Below are 26,817 nucleotides of genomic sequence, written 5' to 3'. Positions count from 1 at the left end.
ATGAATAAATACTTATATGGTGACACAATGAATAAATAGTTGTATGGTGACACAATGAATAAATACTTCTATGGTGACACAATGAATAAATAGTTGTATGGTGACACAATGTATTGGTGAGACAATGAATAAATAGTAGTATGGTGCCACAATGAATAAATAGTAGTATGGTGAATGAGTGTTGCTACGTACAAGATCCACACCAGGCTGTTGTGCAGGTCTGGGTCCACAGACTCCATGTCGTCCAGGGTGATGGGTTTCCCCAGCAGCTGCTTGTAGAAGGGCAGGGTGAAGCCTCCATCGATGTAGTGACCGTGGAACACTGCCATCCCCATGATGCGCCCCACAAAGTGAAAGTAAGACAGGTGCTCCTGGACAGGACACACACACACACACACACACACACACACACACACACTATTATTGTGTGTCCAATGATTTTTCCCCAACTCTCAACTGTACAATTATGAATTTTAATGATTTTCTCCAGGTTTTTTTGTTTGTTTGTTTTTTTTTACTCTTGACTCCCAAAATGATGAATTTCAATTCTCTCTGGGTTGTTGTTTTTTTTTTACTCTCGACTCTACAACTGTGAATTTTAATTATTTTCTCCAGGTTTTTTTCTTACTCTTGATTCCCAAAATTTAGAATTGTAATTATTTTCTCCGGGTTTTTTTTTTTTTTTTTTTTAAAAACCATGATGCGCCCCACAAAGTGAAGGTAAGACAGGTGCTCCTGGACAGGGGACACACACACACACACACACACACACACACACACACACACACACACACACACACACACACACACACACACACACACACACACACACACACACACACACACACACACACACACACACACACACACACACACACACACACACACACACACACACACACACACACACACACACACACACACACACACACACACACACACACACACACACACACACACCTTTAGTCACATCTATTATTTACTTTCAGTTTTGCCACTCAGGACTGTGCAATGTTTTCTTTTACCAACTCTCAACTGTACAATTATGAATTTTAATGATTTTCTCCAGGTTTTTTTGTTTATTTGTTTTTTTTTTGTTTGTTTTTTACTTTTGACTCCCAAAATGATTAATTTCAATTATCTCTGTTTTTTTTTGGTTTTTTTTACTCTGGACTCTACAATTATGAATTTTAACGATTTTCTACAGGTTTTTTTTGTTTGCTTTTTCACTATTAACTCCAAAATTATGACTTTTAATTATTTTCTCCAGGTTTTTTTCTTATTCTTGATTCCCAAAATTTAGAATTGTAATTATTTTCTCCGGGTTTTTTTGGGGTTTTTTTTTTAAACCATGATGCGCCCCACAAAGTGAAAGTAAGACAGGTGCTCCTGGACAGGACACACAAACACACACACACACACACACGCACACACACACACACACACCTTTAGTCACATCTATTATTTACTTTCAGTTTTGCCACTCAGGACTGTGCAATGTGTTTTTTTTTACCAACTCTCAACTGTACAATTATGAATTTTAATGATTTTCTCCAGGTTTTTTTGTTTGTTTGTTTTTTTTTTACTCTTGACTCCCAAAATGATGAATTTCAATTCTCTCTGGGTTGTTGTTTTTTTTACTCTCGACTCTACAATTGTGAATTTTAATTATTTTCTCCAGGTTTTTTTCTTACTCTTGATTCCCAAAATTTAGAATTGTAATTATTTTCTCCGGGCTTTTTTTTTTTTTTTTTTTTTCTTTTAAACCATGATGCGCCCCACAAAGTGAAGGTAAGACAGGTGCTCCTGGACAGGACACACACACACACACACACACACACACACACACACACACACACACACACACACACACACACACACACACACACACACACACACACACACACACACACACACACACACACACACACACACACACTTTGAGTCACATCCTTTATTTACTTTCAGTTTTGCCACTCAGGACTGTCCAATGTGTATTTTCCAACTCTCAACTCTACAATTATGAATTTTAATGATTTTCTCCAGGTTTTTTATTTTTTTTTACTCTTGACTCTAAAAATGATGAATTTCAATTATCTCTGGGTTGTTGTTTTTTTTTTTTTACTCTCAACACTACAATTATCAATTTTAATTATTTTCTCCAGGTTTTTTTTTGTAATTGTAATTATTTACTTTTTATTTTGTTTTAAACCATGATGTGCCCACAAAGTGAAAGTAAGACAGGTGCTCCTGGACAGGACACACAGACACACACACACACACACACACACCTTTAGTCACATCTATTGTTTACTTTCAGTTTTGCCACTCAGGACTGTGCGATGTGTTTTCATAGTTCATTTTGAAGTACAACCTCTTCATGCTTTTATTTCTCTACTCCCTAATGACCAGACTTCTTCTTCTAACAAAGAATGATTGCATGTATATTAACATAGGGGTGTCCTAACTTTTTCACCAAGGGCCACATACTAAAAAGAGCATTTTCATATACTTAAATTTTGTAAAAAGAAAAGCTAAAAACAGACAAGACAGTACATTAGTATTTGAAGACAAAACTTAACGTCAATTCCTGACTAATTTTTCCCTACGTTTTGAACCCTGTGGCTTATAAAACGGTGTGGCTTGTGGCGAATTTGTGGATGTTTCTTCGCTGACGGCCATAAAGCAAATAGCGACCATGCAAATACACTTAAAAGTTGTGTTATTGTTTGGACAAGTTCACTCACTGTTGGTGCTAAATGTGCTTCCAGCTGTTTAAAGCTTTCAACCGGAAGTAGGAAGTGATGTTCAGTCTTCTGGTCGTCCATAGCGTTTCTACTCGTATGGAGTCTTCATTCATCACTCCAAGCAACGTTTGTAAGTTTTACAATATAACTAAAACTATTCATACTTACTAAAGTGTCCCATGTGTGATGTCTGTAGGAGTGTTTTCATGCATTTTTGTACGTGCTATCATAATGTACTGAAGCTAGCGTCGTTAGTATGAGCTAATATGCTAACAGGTCTACAACTGTCTGTGTTATTATTATTAACTTATAATTGCATTCTTTTTGTGTTGTTTCACTTTCATAAATTCACCAAAACGTCCCCGTAGAGTTGAGTCTGTTTAACTGATTTTTGTTTAAGTCTCGACTCCACAATTACGAATTTTAATTATTTTCATTTTTTAAATTTTTGTCTCAACTCTACAATTAGGAATTTTAATGATTTTCTCCAGGTTTTTTTTGTTTGTTTGTTTTTTACTATTGACTCACAAAATTATGAATTTTAATTATTTAACTTTTTGTTGTTGTTTTTTTTTAACTCTCGACTCTACAATTATGAATTGTATTGATTTTCTCCTGTTTGTTGTTTGTTTTTTTCTATACTCTTGACTACAAAATTATGAATTTTAATTATTTTCTCCAGGTTTTTTTAATTTTTTTTTTACTCTTAACAAAATTATGAATTTGAACTATTTTCTCAAGAGTATTTTTTTCAACTCTCAACTCTACAATTATGAATTTTAATGATTTTCTCCATTTTTTATTTATTTATTTATTTATTTATTTTTTACTCTTGACTCCACAATTATGAATTTTAACTATTTTCTCCGGGTTTTGTTTTTTCAACTTTCGACTCTACAATTATGAATTTGAATGATTTTCTCCTGTTTTTTTGGTCTGTTTTTGTTTTTTTACTCTTGACTCCCAAAATTATGAATTTCAATTATCTCTGGGTTTTTTTTTAAACTCTCGACTCTACAATTATGAATCTTGAACTTCCGCAGCTAGTGGGTCCATGACGATGACTTTCGTTTTGTTTCATCAGCCGTTTTACTGCCGTGTTACAGACACCGTTTGGAAACAATTAAGGTACGTAAATAAACATTTACAAAATATTTTCGTGTAAATAACTGATTTCACAACGTATATATTTGCGGCTTGTATATGGAAAAAAATGTTTACCCCAACAATTAGTGGGTGTGGTTATATACCTCTGTGCTCTGTAGTCCGGATAAATACGGGGGTCAGTTTTTTGTTACAGGTGACAAAGTGTACCATAATTAATTATTACATGGGGAAAAAAACAAAGGTAAAAATGTAAAAAAATAATAAATTACATAATGTAATGAGAAGGAGCTGAAATGGTGTTAGTAATAACTAATAACACTACATTGTGTTAGTAATAACTAATAACACTACTTTGTGTTGGTAATAACTAATAACACTACATTGTGTTAGTAATAACTAATAACACTACATTGTGTTAGTAATAACTAATAACACTACATGGTGTTAGTAATAACTAATAACACTACATTGTGTTAGTAATAACTAATAACACTACATTGTGTTAGTAATAACTAATAACACTACATTGTGTTAGTAATAACTAATAACACTACATGGTGTTAGTAATAACTAATAACACTACATTGTGTTAGTAATAACTAATAACACTACATTGTGTTAGTAATAACTAATAACACTACATTGTGTTAGTAATAACTAATAACACTACATGGTGTTAGTAATAACTAATAATCATGGTGGTACTATGAGAGCCAAGTGTTTGGTACTTGGTGACAAAAGCTGTGGTCTAAAGGACCAGGTTCAGTTTCAATAGCAGAACCATCGGTCTCCATAGCAACAAGGCATGTTCTAGAAAGGACTCACAGGGTTGACAGCAGAGTCCGGGTTGATCTGCAGAGTGTAGATGTCGTCTCGGGAGTATTGGAACAGACCGTAGTACGGGTTCAGCATCTCATGTGACAGCAGGTAGAGCCACTCTCTAGACAGACGGCTCCAGTTTAGTCCAGTTTAATGTCACCGTGGACTATAAGCATCTCACCTAGCCACGCCTCCATAGTCCAGTTTAATGTCATGGTGGACTACAAGCATCTCACCTAGCCACGCCTCCATAGTCCAGTTTAATGTCATGGTGGACTACAAGCATCTCACCTAGCCACGCCTCCATAGTCCAGTTTAATGTCATGGTGGACTACAAGCATCTCACCTAGCCACGCCTCCATAGTCCAGTTTAATGTCATGGTGGACTACAAGCATCTCACCTAGCCACGCCTCCATAGTCCAGTCCTTCTTCCCCACGGAATTTCACCATGAGCCTTTTCCACAGGTCCTTGGGCCTCATCTTCATCACCTGCCGATAGGATTCCTGCGGGGCAATCACACACATCCTCCGTGTCAGAGTCTCCTCACTCATGGCGTCACCGCTCTTTAGCGCCGCCCTAGTGGCTCCCTTGTTCAACAACGTATGAAAATGTAAAAAGATGGGGGTGAAAATAGATTTTGAACAAGGTTTGTGTAGGAGGACAAACATGACACCTCATTGTTATAAACCCCAGTGTTTATATTAAACATGCTTCACGGATGAGAGGATTTGGCGAGCGCCGGTTTGTCCTACTTATTTCGGCGGTCCTTGAACTCACCGTAGTTTGTTTACATGTACAACTTTCTCCGACGCTGCCACGGAAAGACGTGTTTTATGCCACTCTTTTGTCTCATTTTGTCCACCAAACGTTTTATGCTGTGCGTGAATGCACAAAGGTAAGCTTTGTTGATGTTATTGACTTGTTGGAGTGCTAATCAGGCATATTTGCAAGCTAATCCATGCTAACATGCTATTTAGGCTAGCTGTATGTACATATTGCATCATTATGCCTTTTTGTAGCTATCTTTGAGTTTATTTAATTTCCTTTACTTATGTCCTCTGTGTGTTTAATTTATATTATCTGTATGTAAAATTGGCTGCATTTATAATAGTTGTTTGTGTGCCATGTTGTTCCAGACCACAGCAAATGTTACCATGTTGTTCCAGACCACAGCAAACGTTACCCAGCTTGCAAAGATTGTAATAAATCCACTAGAAGATGTTTCCTTTAACTTGGACACACACATCTATACCTTTGTCATTTCCAGGAGTTATCTCACCTTCTGAGAAGTTTTACTAATGTTTTCCAATGTTGTAAAAATGTGTAGAATAAATATTACATTTCAACATTTCTGTCAACTAAGATTTGTGTCAGCTAATATAATATAGTAGGCTAATATAGCTAATATAGACACTTACATCATGTGTTGTCTTCATTATAACACTTATATAAGACTTTTAAAGTCATTTTGATAGTAGGCTAATATAGCTAATATAGACACTTACATCATGTGTTGTCTTCATTATAACACTTATATAAGACTTTTAAAGTCATTTTGATAGTAGGCTAATATAGCTAACATAGACACTTACATCATGTGTTGTCTTCATTATAACACTTATATAAGTCTTTTAAAGTCATTTTGATAGTAGGCTAAAATAGCTAATATAGACACTTACTACTCCTTCCACATTTTTCAACCCACTTCAAGCGTTCCACCGTCCAAACATTCCTCTTAATCAGGACAAAAAACAAAGTTGTTTTTTGAACTGGAAACATTCCCAGTTTTCCCAAAATTCCAGGAATTCTGTAATACCATTTCTCAATTCAACATGTTACTACTTCAACATTTCTTGACTGATTTAAACACCAACCAATTAAACTCATTCAGGACATTCATGCTCATAATCATTTTTTTTAAATCCCGCTTTTCCTGAAATTACCACATTTCCAGGAAGTTCCCACTGAAATGAATGGGACATTTTTCCAAGTTGCACAATTCCCACATTTTTCAAGCTATTCAAACCATTCCACCTTCAACACATTCCACCCATCCTGGACATTCAAACTATCACTTTTCTAAGTTGTAAATAATTCCAGGAATTCCCTTTTTTCACCCTTTTTTCTGGCGACTACTCCTTCCACATTTGTCAACCCACTTCAAGCGTTCCACCGTCCAAACATTCCTCTTAATCAGGACAAAAAACAAAGTTGTTTTTTGAACTGGAAAAATTCCCAGTTTTCCTGAAATTCCGTAATACCATTTCTCAATTGAAAAACTCTTACTACTTCAACATTTCTTTACCGATTTAAACACCAACCAATTCAGCTCATTCAGGACATTCATGCTCATAATCATTTTCCAAAAAAATCCCGCTTTTCCTGAAATGCCCAAATTTCCAGGAAGTTCCCACTGAAATGAATGGGACATTTTCCCAAGTTGCACAATTCCCACATTTTTCAAGCTATTCAAACCATTCCAACATCAACACATTCCACTCATCCTGGACATTCAAACTATCATTTTTTCAAGTTCAAAATAATTCCAGGAATTCCCAGAATTACCTTTTTTTCCCAAACCTTTTTTCTGGCGACTACTCCTTCCACATTTTTCAACCCACTTCAAGCGTTCCACGGTCAAAACATTCCTCTTAATCAGGACAAAAAACAAAGTTGTTTTTTGAACTGGAAAAATTCCCAGTTTTCCCAAAATTCCAGGAATTCCATAATACCATTTCTCAATTCAACATGTTACTACTTCAACATTTCTTGACTGATTTAAACACCAACCAATTCAGCTCATTCAGGAAATTCATGCTCATAATCATTTTCCAAAAAAATACCGCTTTTTCCTGAAATGCCCAAATTTCCAGGAAGTTCCCACTGAAACGAATGGGACATTTTCCCAAGTTGCACAATTCCCACATTTTTCAACCTATTCAAACCATTCCACCTTCAACACATTCCACCCATCCTGGACGTTCAAACTATCATTTTTTCAAGTTCAAAATAATTCCAGGAATTCCCAGAATTACCTTTTTTTCCCAAACCTTTTTTATGTCGACTACTCCTTCCACATTTTCAACCCACTTCAAGCGTTCCACTGTCCAAACATTCCTCTTAATCAGGACAAAAAACAAAGTTGTTTTTTGAACTAGAAAAATTCCCAGTTTTCCCAAAATTCCAGGAATTCTGTAATACCATTTCTCAATTCAACATGTTACTACTTCAACATTTCTTGACTGATTTAAACACCAACCAGTTCAGCTCATTCAGGACATTCATGCTCATAATCATTTTCCAAAAAAAATACTGCTTTTTCCTGAAATTGTCAAATTTCCAGGAAGTTCCCACTGAAATGAATGGGACATTTTCCCAAGTTGCACAATTCCCACATTTTTCAACCTATTCAAACCATTCCAACATCAACACATTCCACTCATCCTGGACGTTCAAACTATCATTTTTTCAAGTTCAAAATAATTCCAGGAATTCCCAGAATTACCTTTTTTTCCCAAACCTTTTTTCTGGCGACTACTCCTTCCACATTTTTCAACCCACTTCAAGCGTTCCACCGTCCAAACATTCCTCTTAATCAGGACAAAAAACAAAGTTGTTTTTTGAACTGGAAAAATTCCCAGTTTTCCCAAAATTCCAGGAATTCTGCAATACCATTTCTCAATTCAACATGTTACTACTTCAACATTTCTTCACCGATTTAAACAATTCCAACACCAACCAATTCAGCTCATTCAGGACATTCATGCTCATAATCTTTTTTTTTTTAAATCCCGCTTTTCCTGAAATTACCACATTTCCAGGAAGCTCCCACTGAAATGAATGGGACATTTTTCCAAGTTGCACAATTCCCACATTTTTCAAGCTATTCAAACCATTCCACCTTCAATACATTCCACTCATCCTGGACATTCAAACTATCACTTTTCTAAGTTCTAAATAATTCCAGGAATTCATTTTTTTTTTTAACCCTTTTTTCTGTCGACTACTCCTTCCACATTTTCAACCCACTTCAAGCGTTCCACTGTCCAAACATTCCTCTTAATCAGGACAAAAAACAAAGTTGTTTTTTAAAATGGAAAAATTCCCTGTTTTCCTGAAATTCCGTAATACCATTTCTCAATTGAAAAACTCTTACTACTTCAACATTTCTTGACCGAATTAAACACCAACCAATTCAGCTCATTCAGGACATTCATGCTCATAATCATTTTCCAAAAAAACCCCGCTTGTCCTGAAATCCCCAAATTTCCAGGAAGATCCCACTGAAATGAATGGGACATTTTTCCAAGTTGTACAATTTCCAAATTTTTCAACCGTTTCAAACCATTCCACCTTCCACCCTTTTCATTCATCCTGGACATTCAAACTATCATTTTTTCAAGTTCAAAATAATTCCAGGAATTCCCAGAATTACCTTTTTTTCCCAAACCTTTTTTCTGGCGACTACTCCTTCCACATTTTCAACCCACTTCAAGCGTTCCACCGTCAAAACATTCCTCTTAATCAGGACAAAAAACAAAGTTGTTTTTTGAACTGGAAAAATTCCCAGTTTTCCCAAAATTCCAGGAATTCTGTAATACCATTTCTCAATTCAACATGTTACTACTTCAACATTTCTTGACCGATTTAAACACCAACCAATTCAGCTCATTCAGGACATTCATGCTCATAATCATTTTCCAAAAAAATCCCGCTTTTCCTGAAATGCCCAAATTTCCAGGAAGTTCCCACTGAAATGTATGGGACATTTTTCCAAGATGCACAATTCCCACATTTTTCAAGCTATTCAAACCATTCCAACATCAACATATTCCACTCACCCTGGACTTTCAAACTATAATTTTTTCCGAGTTCTAAATAATTCCAGGAATTCCCTTTTTTTCACCCTTTTTTATGTCAACTACTCCTTCCACATTTTCAACCCACTTCAAGCGTTCCACCGTCAAAACATTCCTCTTAATCAGGACAAAAAACAAAGTTGTTTTTTGAACTGGAAAAATTCCCAGTTTTCCCAAAATTCCAGGAATTCCGTAATACCATTTCTCAATTCAACATGTTACTACTTCAACATTTCTTGACTGATTTAAACACCAACCAGTTCAGCTCATTCAGCTCATTCATGCTCATAATCATTCTCCAAAAAAATACTGCTTTTCCTGAAATTCTCAAATTTCCAGGAAGATCCCACTGAAACGAATGGGACATTTTCCCAAGTTGCACAATTCCCACATTTTTCAACCTATTCAAACCATTCCACCTTCAACACATTCCACTCATCCTGGACGTTCAAACTATCATTTTTTCAAGTTCAAATAATTCCAGGAATTCCCAGAATTACCTTTTTTTCCAAACCTTTTTTCACCCTTTTTTATGTCGACTACTCCTTCCACATTTTCAACCCACTTCAAGCGTTCCACCGTCCAAACATTCCTCCTAATCAGGACAAAAAACAAATTTGTTTTTTGAACTGGAAAAATTCCCAGTTTTCCCAAAATTCCAGGAATTCTGTAATACCATTTCTCAATTCAACATGTTACTACTTCAACATTTCTTGACTGATTTAAACACCAACCAGTTCAGCTCATTCAGGACATTCATGCTCATAATCATTTTCCAAAAAAATCCCGCTTGTCCTGAAATGCCCAAATTTCCAGGAAGTTCCCACTGAAACGAATGGGACATTTTTCCAAGTTGCACAATTTCCACATTTTTCAACCTATTCAAACCATTCCACCTTCCACACATTCCACCCATCCTGGACTCAAACTATCATTTTTTCAAGTTCAAAATAATTCCAGGAATTCGCAGAATTACCTTTTTTTTTACAAACCTTTTTTCACCCTTTTTTCTGTCGACTACTCCTTCCACATTTTCAACCCACTTCAAGCGTTCCACCGTCCAAACATTCCTCTTAATCAGGACAAAAAACAAAGTTGTTTTTTGAACTGGAAAAATTCCCAGTTTTCCCAAAATTCCAGGAATTCTGTAATACCATTTCTCAATTCAACATGTTACTACTTCAACATTTCTTCACCGATTTAAACACCAACCAATTCAACTCATTCAGGACATTCATGCTCATAATCATATTTTTTTTAAATCCCGCTTTTCCTGAAATTACCACATTTCCAGGAAGTTCCCACTGAAATGAATGGGACATTTTTCCAAGTTGCACAATTCCACATTTTTCAACCTATTCAAACCATTCCACCTTCAACACATTCCACTCATCCTGGACGTTCAAACTATCACTTTTCTAAGTTGTAAATAATTCCAGGAATTCCCTTTCTTTCACCCTTTTTTCTGGCGACTACTCCTTCCACATTTTCAACCCACTTCAAGCGTTCCACCGTCCAAACATTCCTCTTAATCAGGACAAAAAACAAAGTTGTTTTTTGAACTGGAAAAATTTCCGGTTTTCCCGGAATTCTGTAATAGCATTCATCAATTGAAAAACTCTTACTACTTCAACATTTCTTGACCGATTTAAACACCAACCAATTCAGCTCATTCAGGACATTCATGCTCATAATCATTTTCCAAAAAAATCCCGCTTTTCCTGAAATGCCCAAATTTCCAGGACGTTCCCACTGAAATGAATGGGACATTTTCCCAAGTTGCACAATTCCCACATTTTTCAACCTATTCAAACCATTCCACCTTCAACACATTCCACTCATCCTGGACATTCAAACTATCAGTTTTTCCGAGTTCTAAATAATTCCAGGAATTCCCAGAATTCCCTTTTTTTCACCCTTTTTTATGTCGACTACTCCTTCCACATTTGTCAACCCACTTCAAGCGTTCCACCGTCAAAACATTCCTCTTAATCAGGACAAAAAACAAAGTTGTTTTTTGAACTGGAAAAATTCCCAGTTTTCCCAAAATTCCAGGAATTCTGTAATACCATTTCTCAATTCAACATGTTACTACTTCAACATTTCTTGACTGATTCCAACACCAACCAGTTCAGCTCATTCAAGACATTCATGCTCATAATCATATTTTTTTTAAATCCCGCTTTTCCTGAAATTACCACATTTCCAGGAAGTTCCCACTGAAACGAATGGGACATTTTTCCAAGTTGCACAATTCCCACATTTTTCAACCTATTCAAACCATTCCACCTTCAACACATTCCACCCATCCTGGACATTCAAACTATCATTTTTTCAAGTTCAAAATAATTCCAGGAATTCCCAGAATTACCTTTTTTTCCCAAACCTTGTTTATGTCGACTACTCCTTCCACATTTTCAACCCACTTCAAGCGTTCCACGGTCAAAACATTCCTCTTAATCAGGACAAAAAACAAAGTTGTTTTTTGAACTGGAAAAATTCCCAGTTTTCCCAAAATTCCAGGAATTCCATAATACCATTTCTCAATTCAACATGTTACTACTTCAACATTTCTTCACCGATTTAAACACCAACCAATTCAGCTCATTCAGGACATTCATGCTCATAATCATTTTCCAAAAAAACCCCGCTTGTCCTGAAATCCCCAAATTTCCAGGAAGATCCCACTGAAATGAATGGGACATTTTTCCAAGTTCTACAATTTCCAAATTTTTCAACCGTTTCAAACCATTCCACCTTCCACCCTTTTCATTCATCCTGGACATTCAAACTATCATTTTTTCAAGTTCAAAATAATTCCAGGAATTCGCAGAATTACCTTTTTTTTCCAAACCTTTTTTCACCCTTTTTTATGTCGACTACTCCTTCCACATTTTCAACCCACTTCAAGCGTTCCACTGTCCAAACATTCCTCTTAATCAGGACAAAAAACAAAGTTGTTTTTTGAACTGGAAAAATTCCCAGTTTTCCCAAAATTCCAGGAATTCTGCAATACCATTTTTCAATTCAACATGTTACTACTTCAACATTTCTTGACCGATTTAAACACCAACCAATTCAGCTCATTCAGGACATTCATGCTTATAATCATTTTCCAAAAATCCCGCTTTTCCTGAAATTCCCAAATTTCCAGGAAGTTCCCACTGAAATGAATGGGACATTTTCCCAAGTTGCACAATTCCCACATTTTTCAACCTATTCAAACCATTCCACCTTCAACACATTCCACCCATCCTGGACGTTCAAACTATCATTTTTTCTAAGTTCTAAATAATTCCAGGAATTCCCTTTTTTTCACCCTTTTTTCTGTCGACTACTCCTTCCACATTTTCAACCCACTTCAAGCGTTCCACCGTCCAAACATTCCTCTTAATCAGGACAAAAAACAAAGTTGTTTTTTGAACTGGAAAAATTCCCAGTTTTCCCAAAATTCCAGGAATTCTGTAATACCATTTCTCAATTCAACATGTTACTACTTCAACATTTCTTGACCGATTTAAACACCAACCAATTCAGCTCATTCAGGACATTCATGCTCATAATCATTTTCCAAAAAAATCCCGCTTTTCCTGAAATGCCCAAATTTCCAGGACGTTCCCACTGAAATGAATGGGACATTTTCCCAAGTTGCACAATTCCCACATTTTTCAACCTATTCAAACCATTCCACCTTCAACACATTCCACTCATCCTGGACATTCAAACTATCAGTTTTTCCGAGTTCTAAATAATTCCAGGAATTCCCAGAATTCCCTTTTTTTCACCCTTTTTTATGTCGACTACTCCTTCCACATTTGTCAACCCACTTCAAGCGTTCCACCGTCAAAACATTCCTCTTAATCAGGACAAAAAACAAAGTTGTTTTTTGAACTGGAAAAATTCCCAGTTTTCCCAAAATTCCAGGAATTCTGTAATACCATTTCTCAATTCAACATGTTACTACTTCAACATTTCTTGACTGATTCCAACACCAACCAGTTCAGCTCATTCAAGACATTCATGCTCATAATCATATTTTTTTTAAATCCCGCTTTTCCTGAAATTACCACATTTCCAGGAAGTTCCCACTGAAACGAATGGGACATTTTTCCAAGTTGCACAATTCCCACATTTTTCAACCTATTCAAACCATTCCACCTTCAACACATTCCACCCATCCTGGACATTCAAACTATCATTTTTTCAAGTTCAAAATAATTCCAGGAATTCCCAGAATTACCTTTTTTTCCCAAACCTTGTTTATGTCGACTACTCCTTCCACATTTTCAACCCACTTCAAGCGTTCCACGGTCAAAACATTCCTCTTAATCAGGACAAAAAACAAAGTTGTTTTTTGAACTGGAAAAATTCCCAGTTTTCCCAAAATTCCAGGAATTCCATAATACCATTTCTCAATTCAACATGTTACTACTTCAACATTTCTTCACCGATTTAAACACCAACCAATTCAGCTCATTCAGGACATTCATGCTCATAATCATTTTCCAAAAAAACCCCGCTTGTCCTGAAATCCCCAAATTTCCAGGAAGATCCCACTGAAATGAATGGGACATTTTTCCAAGTTCTACAATTTCCAAATTTTTCAACCGTTTCAAACCATTCCACCTTCCACCCTTTTCATTCATCCTGGACATTCAAACTATCATTTTTTCAAGTTCAAAATAATTCCAGGAATTCGCAGAATTACCTTTTTTTTCCAAACCTTTTTTCACCCTTTTTTATGTCGACTACTCCTTCCACATTTTCAACCCACTTCAAGCGTTCCACTGTCCAAACATTCCTCTTAATCAGGACAAAAAACAAAGTTGTTTTTTGAACTGGAAAAATTCCCAGTTTTCCCAAAATTCCAGGAATTCTGCAATACCATTTTTCAATTCAACATGTTACTACTTCAACATTTCTTGACCGATTTAAACACCAACCAATTCAGCTCATTCAGGACATTCATGCTTATAATCATTTTCCAAAAATCCCGCTTTTCCTGAAATTCCCAAATTTCCAGGAAGTTCCCACTGAAATGAATGGGACATTTTCCCAAGTTGCACAATTCCCACATTTTTCAACCTATTCAAACCATTCCACCTTCAACACATTCCACCCATCCTGGACGTTCAAACTATCATTTTTTCTAAGTTCTAAATAATTCCAGGAATTCCCTTTTTTTCACCCTTTTTTCTGTCGACTACTCCTTCCACATTTTCAACCCACTTCAAGCGTTCCACCGTCCAAACATTCCTCTTAATCAGGACAAAAAACAAAGTTGTTTTTTGAACTGGAAAAATTCCCAGTTTTCCCAAAATTCCAGGAATTCTGTAATACCATTTCTCAATTCAACATGTTACTACTTCAACATTTCTTGACTGATTTAAACACCAACCAATTCAGCTCATTCAGGACATTCATGCTCATAATCATTTTTTTTAAATCCCGCTTTTCCTGAAATTACCAAATTTCCAGGAAGTTCCCACTGAAACGAATGGGACATTTTTCCAAGTTGCACAATTCCCACATTTTTCAACCTATTCAAACCATTCCAACATCAACACATTCCACTCATCCTGGACATTCAAACTATCACTTTTCCAAGTTCCACACCAAATTCCGGTTTTCCTGGAAATTCAAAGTGTTCAAGATTCCAAGTATTCTTACATTGTGTCAGCATTGGATGATTGACAGCTCATGTAGTTGCAGGGAGGTGTGCAGGCAGTATTAAGGGCAGCCTGACTGAAAGTGGATTAGTTGTACTAATAAAGTGTTCAGCGCGTGCGGACAACAGGAAGGTGTTATCTCTCCCGACACCTTCAAGTCACGAATGCTTCAGCCTTCTCTCAGACAACTAAAATGTCTTCCTTCACATGAACACATTCCAGCACATTCCTGCTCAGGCTTTATGAGTGCGTTGCAGGTGTTGTTGCTCACTCCTGCATTGGGAAGTAACACCTGCAGGTCTCAGTCAGACATGACTTCAAACACCCTGGAACACTTACAGTACCTAACTAGAGCCAGATGTGCCTCACCTGCAGCGTCTGATAACATGAGGTCATCTACAGGAGACAGGTGAGGTCTGTTTTCACACGTAAGGTGCACCAGATTGTAAGGCGCATTACACTTGTCATTGTGTGAATGTCCAAGCATTCCCACTAGACTTGTACAGTTTACTGGTACTAGTATAGTCTCAGTACTGTACAGTTTACTGGTACTAGTATAGTCTCACAGTACTGAGGAATCAAAAACTGTACTAAACTCTGTTTGACAAGTACCGCTTCACCACTTATTTATTTTTAATCAGGCGCGTCGTCACGTGGTGACATTGCTGGTTTTACGAGCAGAGGAGCATGTTGGGCAGCGCACACACACAGAGTACTTACAAGCAGACACAGTGTGTAGACAGAAAAGGGAGAATGGACGCATTTTGGTGTAAAAAGTCAAGATAAAGGTGAAGTTATAACACTGAAACACCCTCAGGAAGAGCTGCTTTAACACATGGCTAGCTAGCTAGCGGCTAACGTCCATCCACAGTGTTTTAGCTACTTCTAAATCACTAATCCTGGCCTCCATGGCCACAAAGTGAGTTTTTACAAGTATTATTATCACTGGAGGACGAGGAATAGCTAAACATGCTTCACTACACACCGTAGGAGGATACAATAGCTCACCCCCGTCACAATGTAAACAAATGCCATGGGTGGATCTACACCTGACATCCACTGTAATGATACCAAGTACAAGAGCGTATTTAGTTGATACTACTATGATTACATCGATATTTTTTCCTTTTTTAAAAATCTCTATTATGTTTATAAAGTCAGTAAATATGTCCCTGGACACATGAGGACTTTGAATATGACCAATGTATGATCCTGTAACTACTTGGTATCAGATCGACACCTAAATGTGTGGTATCATCCAAAACTAATGTCAAGTATCAAAGAAGAGAAGAATAAGTGATTATTACATTTGAACAGAAGTGTAGATAGAACATGTTCAAACAGAAAATAAGCAGATATTAACAGTAAATGAACAAGTAGATTAATAATCCATTTACTACAGTTTGTCCCTCATAATGTGTACAAAATAATAGGTGTATAAATGACACAATATGTTACTGCAGACTAATTAGGAGTCTTTGTTTGTTTACTTACTACTAAAAGACAAGTTGTCTAGTATGTTCACTATTTTATTTAAGGACTAAAGTACAATAATAAACATATGTTTCATGTACACTAACATTTTTTGTTCCAATAAAGACAATAATGACATTTTTTGTGGTCCCCTTTATTTAGAAAAGTATCGCAAAGTATCAAAATACATTTTGGTATCGAGACAACCCTAAGAAAAAAAGTGAATTTGATATAATATAGTTTATGTCATAAATGTTATTCCTTTAATCCGCTTTACTGTTTTATTTATAGAATGTTTGATTACCTCTATCACCCAGTGGTGATGTGCGATACCAGGGATTTTCTTCTTGGTCCGATACCAAGTAAAATTCAGACTGGTATTGGCCGTATCGATGCAATCCCGATACTTTATGTCTGCTAGAATTTTAGATGTTGTCTCTTTTTAAATAACAACATATCTAAGAAACCACCGGAAAAAAAATCACCACATCAGAATGTGATGAGAAACAGCCGACATTTTGAAATAAATAATAATACAATTAAGTCATCTGTAACACTAAGTTTTGTCCTTTTTGTGCATTTAAAATAATACATAAAAATAATATAAAAATGTTCTTTTCAGGATGTGGTCCTTGGTAGGAAACTCTCCTGATAGAAATTATTAGAAGCTCTCAAAATAAAAATGAAATATATTTAAAATACAAAGTTTGCTTTGTTAATTAAACAACCAAAGACTAACCAATACATGAATTAGAAGAATTACAACAACAATAATAAACACTGTTAATATTTTCTTACAGGCAAAATGTTTGACACATTAGGTTATTCAAATAATCATATTATTATTTATTCTATTCTTACTTTGGGAAAAGAACAATCGTAAAAATGGAAGAAAAAAAGAAAGTAATGAGAAAAAGTTAAAATGTAACTATCGATAGTTATAAAGATAAAATGCTAACTTTTTCCCCCAAATTTTTACACTTTTTTCTCTAATTCCGCAGCGATACACTTTGCAGTTATATTACTTGGTAATAATTAATAATAATGTCAAACAAGCTAACTGTTAGCATGTTAATCTTAGCATGCTAGCATTAAAGTGCAAGCTTTTTGAGCTAATTTTGCATTTAACCTGACAGTCATTTAACCTGGTATGTGACACTCGTTACTCTGTTAGCATGCTAACATTAAAGGGCTAATTTTACACTTTTGACTCTAATTCCGCAGCCATACACCTTAGAGTCATATAACTTGGTATACGAAACATGCTAACTGTTATCATGCTAACTTTAGCACACATGCTAAATGTTAAACATTTTATGTAAGCATGGTAATGTTTTAAGCTAGCTCTGTAGCTCCTTTTGAACCAAAAAATTGGTAAGTAATGAGAAAAAGTTAAAATGTTGTAACTATCAATAGTTATAAAGATAAAGTGCTAACTTATTTTTTTCAAATTTTACACTTTTTTCTCTAATTCCGCAGCGATACACTTTGCAGTCATATTACTTGGTAATCATTAATAATAATGTCAAACTGTTAGCATGCTAACCTTAGCATGCTACCATTAAAGTGCAAGCTTTTTGAGCTAATTTTGCAAGTGTTTACCTGACAGTCATTTAACCTGGTATGTGACACTCGTTACTCTGCTAGCATGCTAACATTAAAGGGCTAATTTTACACTTTTGACTGTAATTCCGCAGCCATACACCTTAGAGTCATATAACTTGGTATATGAAACATGCTAACTGTCATCATGTTAATGTTAGCACACATGCTAAATGTTAAACATTTTATGTAAGCATGGTAATGTTTTAAGCTAGCTCCTTTTGAACCAAAAAATTGGTATGTAAAATGTTAAATGTTGTAACTATCAATAGTTATAAAGATAAAGTGCTAACTTTTTTTTTCAAATTTTAGACTTTTTTTTCTCTAATTCCGCAGCGATACACTTTGCAGTCATATTACTTGGTAATCATTAATAATAATGTCAAACTGTTAGCATGTTAACCTTAGCATGCTACCATTAAAGTGCAAGCTTTTTGAGCTAATTTTGCAACTGTTTACCTGACAGTCATTTAGCATGCTAACATTAAAGGGCTAACAGATAACAGGCCCATTAACATTTTCTAGTTATTTATTTTTTTTTTTTAAATTGTAAAAATGTTTTAAAAAAGAACCAAAAAATTGGTAATTAATGAGAAAAAGTTAAAATGTTGTAACTAACAATTAATAATAATATACTTAGTCATTTGTTTTTAGAATTTTTTAAATAAAAAAAATATCAATATGACCTTTTAGCATGCGGCCCTAGGTGGAACAAGTTTGGACAGCCCTGAACTAAAGTATCAAAAGTATCCATATTTTGATTTGAGGATCGATATTAGATCATAAAGATCCGGTAACGATACATCGGTATCGATCCGCACATCACTAGCGGAGAGAAGTATTTTATTGTGAAAAGAACAGGAAGTGTGGCGGACGTTGCTCACCTCAAAGATCTCCTCGCGGGACACTTCGATGCGACAATGGCCGGCCTGTGGCTGCTGCTGGGAGAGTTCCTGTCGGAGGATCTTCAGCTTCTGGACAAGGTCTCTCTTGTACTTGGGCACCGTGAGACACTCCGACTCGTCTGGGAGCTGACCCGGGGACACCGGAGCCTGCTGGACCTGTTCCTTCAGCTGGTTCTGGCGACTGGGGGGGGCACAGGAAGCAAACAAATGTTATGAAAGACCACTGTGTCACTTTGTAGTAGTATACTGGTACTACTAATGAATCATATTCAGTACTATACCGCCTCTAAAAAGTACCAATCCCCAGGAATAATAAAGCAATAATAAACATATGTTTCATGTACACTAAGATTTTTTGTTCAAATAAAGACAATAATGATTTTTTTTGTGGTCCCCTTTATTTAGAAAAATATGGAAATATATTTTGGTACTGGTACCAAAATATTGATATCGGGACAACTAGGGGTGTAATGGTACACAACATTTTCGGTACAGTAAGAAAACAACAAAATATACATTTTTTGGTTATTTATTTACCAAATTTGCAAAATCTTCCACCAAAAATATCTTTCTGAGTGTAATATTTGATGTGAAGTAATGGGAACCTTGCATAGGTCAATAATTCATAATAACATTGATTTTGATTCAATATTATGTTTTGAGCAATGACACTTTGAAAGAAAAAAAACCAGCTTTGTTTTATTAGTCAACATTGCAACTTTGCAACTGGTACTACTATAGTACCGCGGTACTAATGAATCATATTCAGTACTATACCGCCTCTAAAAAGTACCAATCCCCAGGAATAATAAAGCAATAATAAACATATGTTTCATGTACACTAAGATTTTTTGTTCAAATAAAGACAATAATGATTTTTTTTGTGGTCCCCTTTATTTAGAAAAATATGGAAATACATTTTGGTACTGGTACCAAAATATTGATATCGGGACAACTAGGGGTGTAATGGTACACAACATTTTCGGTTCGGTACGTACCTCAGTTTAGAGGTCACGTTTTGGTTCATTTTCGGTACAGTAAGAAAACAACAAAATATACATTTTTTGGTTATTTATTTACCAAATTTGCAAAATCTTCCACCAAAAGTATTTTTCTTAGTGTAATATTTGATGTGAAGTAATGGGAACCTTGGATAGGTCAATAATTCATAATAACATTGATTTTGATTCAATATTATGTTTTGAGCAATGACACTTTGAAAGAAAAAAAAACAGCTTTGTTTTATTAGTCAACATTGCAACTTTGCAACTGGTACTACTATAGTACCGCAGTACTAATTAATCATATTCAGTACTATACCGCCTCTAAAAAGTACCAATCCCCAGGAATAATAAAGCAATAATAAACATATGTTTCATGTACACTAAGATTTTTTGTTCAAATAAAGACAATAATGAATACTTCTGTGGTCCCCTTTATTTAGAAAAATATGGAAATACATTTTGGTACTGGTACCAAAATATTGACATCGGGACAACTAGGGGTGTAATGGTACACAACATTTTCGGTACAGTAAGAAAACAACAAAATATACATTTTTTGGTTATTTATTTACCAAATTTGCAAAATCTTCCACCAAAAATATCTTTCTGAGTGTAATATTTGATGTGAAGTAATGGGAACCTTGGATAGGTCAATAATTCATAATAACATTGATTTTGATTCAATATTATGTTTTGAGCAATGACACTTTGAAAGAAAAAAAAACATCTTTGTTTTATTAGTCAACATTGCAACTTTTTCTAAATGACATTTAGCCTTTAAGCTTTTTTATTTCACTTTTGTTATGTTTTTGTTTATTTGAATAGTATTTTTATGTGCCGTGGGCCTTTAAAACATTAGCTGTGGGCCACAAATGGCCTCCGGGGCACACTTTTGACACCCCTGCTATAGATAATAAAACATGAAATGTGATAAATCTATGGATAAAAAGCAGAGCCTCTCTCTCTCTGTCTCTGCCCCTCCCTCACCAATGCTGCTGTTTGTTTTGTTTTTAACCCCTTCTTAACCCTGAACGTACATTGAAAATACACGCAACCCTAACTCAAAATGCCGGACATTTGAGGCATTTAAGAAACTCCGCAAAAGACGACATGTCCGGTGAAAAGAGGACGTGTGGTCAGTCTATCCTAGCCCGTTAGCTGCTAGCATGCCGGGTGTTGTGCCTCGGTGTGCATTGTTTACACAACGTGCGTTACGCTAGGGATGATGTTTGATAAGGAATTATCGAGTTTGAGCCTATTATCGAATCCTCTTATCGAACCGATTCCTTATCAATTCTCTTATGGAGTCCAGATAGGTTGTTGTATATGAAAAAAACACACAATATTTGGTTTGACAAAAGCTCACTTTTATTATATAATAAAAAAATAAAATCTAATAAATAAATAAATATTGACTGTTACCCACCTAAAAAAAATAAATAAAATAAATAAATATTGACTGTTGTTACCCAAAGTATATTAAGTGGGATTTTTCAGAGAAACAAATATATACAGTAACACAAAAACAAGCTGTCTCTGTGATCACTATAGGTGTATAAATAATACTATAGTGTTAAATAAAATCAGTCCCTTGGGCACAAAACTGGAAATAATACAGCTCTCCAAAAAGTGCACTTCTGCTGCTATTGGAACATAACTGTTTGTTATGATGCTTTGACATTTTTGCACTTTATTTCTTCATTGAAAGAAAATTCTATGAAGAGAAAAGTTGTTTGCAAATGTGGTTACAATGCTAAAAAAATGAAAAGTTAAAGCTAAAAAAAGAAATACACTTTATTGAGTTAACATTATTTCTTTATAGGGGGAAAAATGTTATGAGCGAGAGAATATAACAACTACACTACCCAGCATGCAACGGGAGTTACGAGCATGCGCGGTAGCCCCGAAAAGTGTTGCATGTTGCCACGCTGTGAAAGTAAACGTCAAGAACTCAGCCAACACGCCTCGTCTGCATTATTTATAATTAGACAGACAACACATCTACAGTGTGATTTTGTAACGTTTACAAGGAAAGAAAAACAAAAGTTAAAAAAGGGAGATGTGTTGTATATATATATGTATGTGCTGCGGTGTTGTATATATATGTATGTGCTGCAGTGTTGTATATATATGTATGTGCTGCAGTGTTGTATATATATGTATGTGCTGCAGTGTTGTATATATATGTATGTGCTGCAGTGTTGTATATATATGTATGTGCTGCGGTGTTGTATATATATGTATGTGCTGCGGTGTTGTATATATATGTATGTGCTGCAGTGTTGTATATATATGTATGTGCTGCAGTGTTGTATATATATGTATGTGCTGCAGTGTTGTATATATATGTATGTGCTGCAGTGTTGTATATATATGTATGTGCTGCAGTGTTGTATATATATGTATGTGCTGCGGTGTTGTATATATATGTATGTGCTGCGGTGTTGTATATATATGTATGTGCTGCGGTTGCTTTAAGAAGGTTGCGACAGCTGCCGTAAAGGAGGTGCGTTGCTAGCCTGGTTGCTATGTTTCCGCTTGGTGGTAAAAGTGTTGGTCATGTGTTTGTACCCTGCTCAAATCTCTCAGTAAAGTTATTCGATGGATTATAGCTTTTGTTTTGAACTTTATTACACCTTGGAGTGCTTTTTCCCGTCCATTGTTTTCCTGCTTTCGCTATCTGCGCCTAATGACTGAGCTACGTGACGCCATTTATTGTGATGTCCCACGGAGCATTTCTGGTCGAGACGGGATTCCAATAAAGAATCAACTCTTTTTCTTTACTATAGTGGTCTCGATAACGGGTACCGGTTCTCAAAAAGGGATTCGAGTCCGAGGACTCGGTTCTTTTCTTATCAAACAACCGGGAAAACCGGTTTCGAGTATCATCCCTACGGTACGCTACTTAATATGTCCGTGTGGAAACTGGTTCGGTACACCTCCGAACCGAACCGGAACCCCCGTACCGAAACGGTTCAATACAAATACACGTACCGTTACACCCCTAGGGACAACCTTTTTTTGTAGGGCCGAGAAATGACAACAGGTGCTCCTAAAGTCCAGTGGAATGCAACCCGACAGCGAACACTTGGGTATGTGCGCATGTAGACTACGTACAAATGTGAAGAAAGAGCAAAAAGGCAAGAAAACATCAACTTGCTAGTACTTTGGTAACTGTACATACTAGGGATGTCCGATAATGGCTTTTTGCCGATATTCCAATATTGTCCAACTCTTTAATTACCGATACCGATATCAACCGATATATACAGTGGTGGAATTAACACATTATTATGCCTAATTTGGACAACCAGGTATGGTGAAGATAAGGCACTTTTTAAAAATAATAATAAAATAAGATAACTAAATTAAAAACATTTTCTTGAATAAAAAAGAAAGTAAAACAATATAAAAACAGTTACATAGAAACTAGTAATTAATGAAAATGAGTCAAATGAAGTGTTAAAGGTTAGTACTATTAGTGGAGCAGCAGCACGCACAATCATGTGTGCTTACGGACTGTATCCCTTGCAGACTGTATTGATATATATTGATATATAATGTAGGAACCTTGCAGACTGTATTGATATATATTGATATATAATGTAGGAACCTTGCAGACTGTATTGATATATATTGATATATAATGTAGGAAGCAGAATATTAATAACAGAAAGAACAACCCTTTTGTGTGAATGAGTGTGAATGGGGGAGGGAGGTTTTTTGGGTTGGTGCACTAATTGTAAGTGTATCTTGTGTTTTTTATGTTGATTTAATAAAAAAAAAAGAATAAAAAAAAAAGAAAGAAACCGATACAGATAATAAAAAAACCGATACCGATAATTTCCGATATTACATTTTAACGCAGGCCGATATTATCGGACATCCCTAGTACATACTAAGGTTGGCTCGGTACCAAAATGTTTTTCGATACTTTTCTAAATAAAGGGGACCACAAAAAAAATGTCATTATTGTCTTTATTGTAACAAAAAATGTTAGTGTACATGAAACATATGTTTATTATTGTTATTTAGTCCTTAAATAAAATAGTGAACATACTAGACAACTTGTCTTTTAGTAGTAAGTAAACAAACAAAGACTCCTAATTAGTCTGCAGTAACATATTGTGTCATTTATACACCTATTATTTTGTACACATTATGAGGGACAAACTGTAAAAATGGATTATTCATCTACTTGTTCATTTACTGTTAATATCTGCTTATTTTCTGTTTGAACATGTTCTATCTACACTTCTGTTCAAATGTAATAATCACTTATTCTTCTCTTCTTTGATACTTGACATTAGTTTTGGATGATACCACACATTTAGGTGTGGATCCGATACCAAGTAGTTACAGGATCATACATTGGTCATATTCAAAGTCCTCACGTATTTACTGACTTTATAAACATATGAGTTTTAAAAAAATAAAAAGATTTTGTGACGATAAAAAATATCGATGTAATCATAGTAGTATCGACTAGATACGCTCCTGTACTTGGTATCATTACAGCGGATGTCAGGTGTAGATCCACCCATGGCATTTGTTTACATTGTGACGCCGGTGAGCTATTGTATCCTCCTACGGTGTGTAGTGAAGCATGTTTAGCTATTCCTCGTCCTCCAGTGATAACGCTACTTGTAAGAAACTTACTTAACTCGTCGCCATGGAGGCCAGGATTAGTGATTTAGAAGTAGCTAAAACACTGTGGATGGATGTTAGCCGCTAACCCGCGTTTCAGTGTTATAACTTCACCTTTATCTTGACTTTTTACACCAACATGCGTCCATTCTCCCTTTTCTGTCTACACACTGTCTGCTTGTAAGTACTCTGTGTGTGTGCGCTGCCCAACATGCTCCTCTGCCCGTAAAAGCCAGCAATGCCGGTACTTTTCAAACAGAGTGTAGTACAGTTTTGGATTGATTAGTACCAGGATGCTATACTAGTACCAGATTACCGTACAACTCTACTGTATTGTGATATCATCTTAAATGAGTGACTTCCCTTTGAAGCGACAGCAAAATGAGCTTGAAAGCAAATGTCAGGTGTCAGAGAAGTATCCAACAGAGAGAAACATCTGCAGCTAGGTCAGGAAGAAATGGAAGCATCCAACTTTTGAACTTGGAGGTGTTCTTGGACCTCCACAAGTGGGGGTGCATGGCACAATCTAAAGGCCCTCTATGGGGCAGGACTATGCACTGGAGTGGGGGGTAGCTGGACCCTGGGCAGGGTCATAAACACGAGCAAAACACGTGTCAGTCTGGAAGTCGCAAATAAAAGAAGCTTTTGACATTAGTTTATGTCAAAACTTTTCAGAAAGGAGATGAAGTCTTGAGTTGATGCATCTCAAGTATCCTTTAAATGGCCTGCATGCTCCATAATCGCATTGACAACTTGGCTCGTCTGCCGAGTGGAATTGAGTTTGTCTTTTCAATCACTTCCTGTTAGCCCCGGCGAGCCCCGGAGGACTGCAAAGAACTCTTCTTGGATCCCTTGATTTCCTGCAGACTAGACTCCGAGGGAGGGATGGGAAGTGGCTCGTCCAGAAACCCAGCAGAGGGCGGGAGAGGAAGGCAACTTTCACCTACATAAAAATAACCCTACTTTGCGGACTATACAGTGCACCGCTAAATAAGACACGCCCACTACATTTTAGAACGAATACATATTTCTCCATACATAAGCTGCAGATATGTGCGTTGTGAAATAAGTTATTTACACAGAAATGTTTTGTAAATGTTGGATTGTCTCCAAACGGGCAGTAAAACGGCTGATCAAACAAAACGTCAGTCATGGTCATGGACCCACTAGCTGCGCAAGCTAGCTCTCCAATCAGCTAAACAGACTCAATGACTCCACAGTGACCTTCTGGTGAATTTACTGGGGAATTTGTGAAAACTGAAACAAAACAAAAATAAGTTAATAATGCTAACTTAGCTAATGCTAACAACGCTAGCCTCGTTACATCATGATAGCACGTACATATATGCATGAAAACAAAATACATCTTTTTTCTAATATCTAAGGGGTGCGGCTTTTATGCTGGTGTGATCTATAGTCCGGAAAATACTGTACCGTATTTTTCGGAGTATAAGTCGCACCGGCCGAAAATGCATAATAAAGAAGGAAAAAAAACATATATAAGTCGCACTGGAGTATAAGTCACATTTTTTGGGGGAATGTATTTGATAAAAGCCAACAGCAAGAATAGACATTTGAAAGGCAATTTAAAATGTCTAAAGCAGGGGTCAGCAACCTTTTTGAAAGCAAGAGCTACTTCCTGGGTAGTGATTAATGCGAAGGGCTACCAGTTTGATACACACTTCAATAAATTGCCAGAAATAGCCAATTTGCTCAATTTACCTTTAACTCTATGTTATTATTAATAATGAATGATATTTACACTTAATTGAAGGGTTTAAAAGAGGAGAAAACACAAAAAAAATGACAATTAAATTTTGAAACATAGTTTATCTTCAATTTCGACTCTTTAAAATTCAAAATTCAACCGAAAAAAAGAAGAGTAAAACTAGCTAATTCGAATCTTTTTGAAAAAATTAAAAAAATAATTTATGGAACATCATTAGTAATTTTTCCTGATTAAGATTAATTTTAGAATTTTGA

The 26,817-nt window shown here is 35.9% G+C and overlaps 1 protein-coding gene across 1 annotated transcript in view; it reads right to left on the bottom strand.

Annotated features, from left to right (window-relative positions):
* Nucleotides 1-26,817, bottom strand: part of smurf2 (SMAD specific E3 ubiquitin protein ligase 2) — a 170,662-nt gene that overhangs the window by 25,547 nt on the left and 118,298 nt on the right. Inside the window, exons 12-15 of the mRNA XM_062037071.1 lie at nt 19,163-19,364; nt 5,075-5,178; nt 4,680-4,794; nt 193-371 (exon numbers count right to left, since the gene is read on the bottom strand). Coding sequence (XP_061893055.1) covers nt 193-371; nt 4,680-4,794; nt 5,075-5,178; nt 19,163-19,364 — 600 coding nt within the window. The remainder of the gene's footprint in view (nt 1-192; nt 372-4,679; nt 4,795-5,074; nt 5,179-19,162; nt 19,365-26,817) is intronic.

The sequence above is a fragment of the Entelurus aequoreus genome, linkage group LG25 (assembly GCF_033978785.1).
Source record: "Entelurus aequoreus isolate RoL-2023_Sb linkage group LG25, RoL_Eaeq_v1.1, whole genome shotgun sequence".
Taxonomy (NCBI): Eukaryota; Metazoa; Chordata; class Actinopteri; order Syngnathiformes; family Syngnathidae; genus Entelurus; species Entelurus aequoreus.
The sequence above is the reverse complement of the archived record's forward strand: the minus strand, read 5'-3'. Positions and strand labels throughout refer to the sequence as shown.